The 4,803-nt window shown below is 43.5% G+C and overlaps 1 protein-coding gene across 1 annotated transcript; it reads right to left on the reverse strand.

The window, feature by feature from the left end:
* Positions 1-662: 662 nt before the first annotated feature.
* On the reverse strand, positions 663-3,524 carry LOC138347754 (uncharacterized; the record flags this gene model as incomplete). The annotated part of the gene is made up of 1 exon (XM_069296064.1): positions 663-3,524. A coding segment is annotated over exon 1 (2,631 nt), but the record flags the coding sequence as incomplete, so codon positions are not given.
* Between the last annotated feature and the right edge of the window lie 1,279 nt (positions 3,525-4,803).

Consider the following 4,803-nt stretch of genomic DNA (forward strand, 5'->3'; position numbering starts at 1 on the left):
GCCTTTCTACTTAAAGCATCCGCTACAACATTCGCCTTCCCCGGATGATACAAGATAGTGATATCGTAGTCCTTTAGTAACTCCATCCATCTCCTCTGTCTTAAGTTCAAATCTTTCCAAGTAAAGACATACTGAAGGCTACGATGATCCGTGTAGACCTCACACTTAACCCCATATAAATAGTGTCTCCATTGCTTTAATGCAAACACTACCGCAGCCAATTCCAAATCATGAGTGGGATAGTTACGTTCATGCACTTTTAATTGTCTTGAAGCATAAGCAATCACACTCTTCTCTTGCATTAGTACTGCACCCAAACCAGAATAGGATGCATCATAATAAACAATGAAGTTCTTACCCTCTACTGGCAAGGTAAGTATAGGTGCGGTAGTCAACAAAGTCTTGAGCTTCTGAAAGCTTTCCTCACATTCATCCGACCATACAAATGGGACATTCTGCTTAGTCAAGTTCGTCAATTGGGAAGCAATAGAAGAGAATCCCTTGACAAATCGGCGGTAGTAGCTAGCTAACCCAACAAAGCTCCTTATTTCTGACACATTAGTGGGTCTTACCCAATTCTTCACTGTCTCAATCTTAGAAGGATCCACCATCACTCCATCCTTAGAAACCACGTGCACTAAGAAGGACACCGCATCTAGCCAAAACTCACACTTAGAGAACTTGGCATAAAGCTTTTTCTCCCTCAACATTTCCAATACCATTCTCAAATGCTCTTCATGTTCCTTCTTGCTCTTTGAGTATACCAATATATCATCAATAAATACGATCACGAAGAGGTCCAAATATGGCTTAAAAATCCCGTTCATCAAGCTCATGAACGCAGCAGGGGCATTCGTAAGACCAAAGGACATCACTACAAATTCGTAATGCCCATACCTCGTTCGAAAAGCAGTCTTTGGCACATCCGTTGCCCGTATTTTCAATTGATGATAACCGGATCTCAAGTCAATCTTAGAGAAGACACAAGCACCTTGTAACTGATCGAACAAATCATCAATGCGGGGAAGAGGGTACTTGTTCTTAATAGTTACTTTATTCAGTTGTCTGTAGTCTATGCACATCCGAAAACTCCCATCCTTCTTCTTTACAAAAAAAACCGGAGCACCCCAAGGAGATGCACTTGGTCTAATGAAGCCTTTGTTCAATAACTCTTGAAGTTGTGCTTTTAACTCTCTTAACTCCGCGGGAGCCATTCTATAAGGGGGTATAGGAATGGGGCGAGTACCGGGTTCAAGATCAATACAGAAGTCAATATCCCTATCCGGTGGCATACCAGGAAGATCTGCAGGGAACACATCCAGAAACTCACGAACTACTGAAACCGCCTCAATCGAAGGTACTTGGGTAGTGTCATCCTTGAGATGTGCCAAGAAAGCTAAACACCCTTTACTAATCATTTTCCTAGCACGAAGAAAGGAGACGATGCGGACCGGATTGGAAGTGTAGTCACCCTCCCACACTAACGGGTCTGTCCCAGGCTTGGCTAACGTCACCATTTTAGCATTACAATCCAAGATTGCAAATTGCGGAGAAAGAAAAGTCATGCCCAGAATCACATCAAAATCATCCATTTCTAAGATAACCAAATCTACATAAGTGTTGCTCCCCACAAAGTTTACCAAACAAGACCTATATACCTTTTCAACTACCACAGACTCACCCACCGGAGTAGAGACACGAATAGGCATATCAAGTAATTCACAATGTAAATTTAGACCATTAGCAAATGAGGAAGATACATAAGAAAACGTGGATCCAGGATCAAACAATGCAGAAGCCATGCAATCACAAACCAGAAGATTACCTGTGATGACAGCATCAGATGCCTCCGCTTCTGACCGCCCAGGGAAAGCGTAACAATGGGCCCTATCGCTCGTCTGTCCGTTTCCCCTACCATGTTGTGATGTAGTGGCCCCAGTTTGCCCATTACCTCTGCCGTTTTGGTGACCACTATTACCTCGACCACCACGCCCTCCAGAAAAACGGCCTCTACCATGACCACCTCTACCTCTAGCTTTTGGGGGTCTGTAACTTGGTCTGGGACAATTCCTCCTAATATGTCCAATCTCCCCACATCCATAACATTCTTTGGAGTCGATCATATGCCCCTCGGAGAAGTGTTGACCGGTCTGAGGTGGTCCCCCAACTACAGTCTGTAGTGAAGACTGAATTGGTCGGACTGAGTAACTTCCCGAACCCTGTCCTCTAGTGTAAGAACCATTAAACTCACCTCCCTTTCGAAGCCTTTTTGATGTCGATGTTGTGGTGAAGTCGTTTGGCTTCACTCCTTCCACTTCTATCACAAAGTCTACCACCTCTTGGAAGGATTTTGCCGTTGCCGCTATCTGTAAGGCCGAAATCCGCAATTCTGACCTCAACCCCTTCACAAACCGGCGAATCCGCTCTTGAGGATTGAAACAGAGTTGAGTGGCATATCTGGATAGTGCACGAAACTTAGCCTCATAAGCATTAACCGACATCCTACCTTGCTCTAGGCTCAAGAACTCATTCCTTTTCCTATCCCTCAAAGTCCGGGGGATATACTTCTCCATAAACAAACTAGAGAATGAGGCCCAAGTCATAGGTGGTGCCTCTATTGGTTGACACTCGACATGTGACCGCCACCACATTTTGGCGTTCCCTTGAAACTGATAAGTCACAAACTCCAAACCAAACCGTTCTACTATACCCATCTTGTGTAGTAACTCGTGACAGTCAACCAGAAAATCATAGACATCCTCCGATTCAGCACCCTTGAAGACCTGAGGTTTCAATTTCAAGAACTTACTGAAAAGTTCATGCTGATCATTTGTCATTATAGGCCCAGTAGTCAGACGTGAAAACGTGCCTATTTCCAATGGAACATCCATGCGGGGAGCCATAGTAGTCGCATGTTGTACTTCTGAAACCAGAGGTGTTGGCGCAGAAAACACTGGAGGTGCCTGACCTTGATCAGATAACCCGCTAAGATAAGCCAGAACCTGATTGATCATCTCTGGGGTAGGTTGGGGTGGCGTTTCCTCATTTTGCACTTGTTCAGTTTCCCCATCCTCCCCTTCTCTTATTACTTCCTCAGTCGTTGCGGGAGTCACTGCCCTAGTATCCGATGGGCTAGGTGTTCGTCCTCTCCCTCTAGAGGACGTCCTCCCACGACCTCTACCACGGCCCCTCGCCGCTGTTCTTCCTCGAGCCACAGCCCCAGTGGCTGGCTCCGTTGTTTCTTGTCTGGCCGGTGTTGGTGTTGACGTAGTCGTTGCTCTAGTTCTAACCATCTGCGAAAGAGAGTGAAGATGGTCAGATACCAATTCGTATCGCCCAGATACCAATTGGACTCAAGTAGTAGCACGAAAGAAAGAATGAAAGAGTGAAATTTTTCCTAAAGTCTTATAGCCTCTCAAGGAAAAGTAAAGGCATCCCCCTACCGTTCCTTAAGACTCTACTAGACCTGTTCTTGTGTGATGAGACCAACGACCTAATGCTCTGATACCAAGTTTGTCACGATCCAAATCCGAGCCGCGACTGGCACCCACACTTACCCTCCTATATGAGCGAACCAACCAATCTAACCCTTAACATTTCAACGTATATCAACAGAAAGTAATGCTGAAGACTTAAACTCATTAATAAAAACTATTCAAAACTATTATTATCATCCCCAAAATCTGGAAGTCATCATCACAAGAACATCTACTTTAAACTACTAATTCTAAGAGTTTCTAAGAAGCTAAAAATACATAAGAAGCTAGTCCATGCCGGAAGTTCAAGGCATCAAGACTTGAAGAAGAAGATCCAGTCCAAGCTAGAAGCATTAGCTCACCCTGAATTTCCGATGTAGTAAGACTGGCTTGAATTACTGTTGAGTTGAAGACGATGGCACGTTTGCTGCACTCCACAAATAAACAAGAAGAAAACATAAAAGTAGGGGTCAGTACAAAACACGGGTACTGAGTAGATATCATCGGCCAACTCAAAATAGAAATCAATATATACCGAGTAATATCATAAAATCAACTATGATACTCAACATGTAGCAACAACAAATACTATATCATTAACAATTACCGTCAAGTTCACACATGAGGACTCAAGCCTCAATACCATACTCATTTGGGAATCATGTTCGTTAGATTGAGTATATTAACATCTTTCAAGATTCATTATCTTTAATTTTCTTGTGTCGGTACGTGACACTCCGATCCCTCATATTCATTATTTCTCTTGTGTCGGTACGTGACACTCCGATCCCCTATATCTACGTGTTGGTTCGTGACACCCGATCCCCTAATTCTACGTGTCAGTTCGTGACACCCGATCCCCTAATTCTATGTGTCGGTTCGTGACACCCGATCCCCTAATTCTACGTGTCGGTTCGTGACACGCGATCCCCTAATTCTACGTGTCGGTTCGTGACACCCGATCCCCTAATTCTACGTGTTGGTTCGTGACACCCGATCCCTTAATTCTACGTGCCGGTTCGTGACACCCGATCCACTAATATCATTCTGTAAACCATCAAGCCTTTTCTATACCAAGGCATCATCAATCCCATTACTTTAATTCATCAAGCCTTCTTCTATACCAAGGCATCATCAATCCCATTACTTTAATTCATCAAGCCTTCTTCTATACCAAGGCATCACCATTAATAATATATATTAAAGTTTCTTTTCAAGATTTGGGATTCAATATTTTCATCATGCTTATTTTATCACAATCACATAATCATATTCATGCAACATACCATTAAGCATATAGTAGGGTTTACAATACTACCAATACATA

This window comes from Solanum lycopersicum, chromosome 3 (genome assembly GCF_036512215.1).
Source record: "Solanum lycopersicum chromosome 3, SLM_r2.1".
Classification (NCBI taxonomy): Eukaryota; Viridiplantae; Streptophyta; class Magnoliopsida; order Solanales; family Solanaceae; genus Solanum; species Solanum lycopersicum.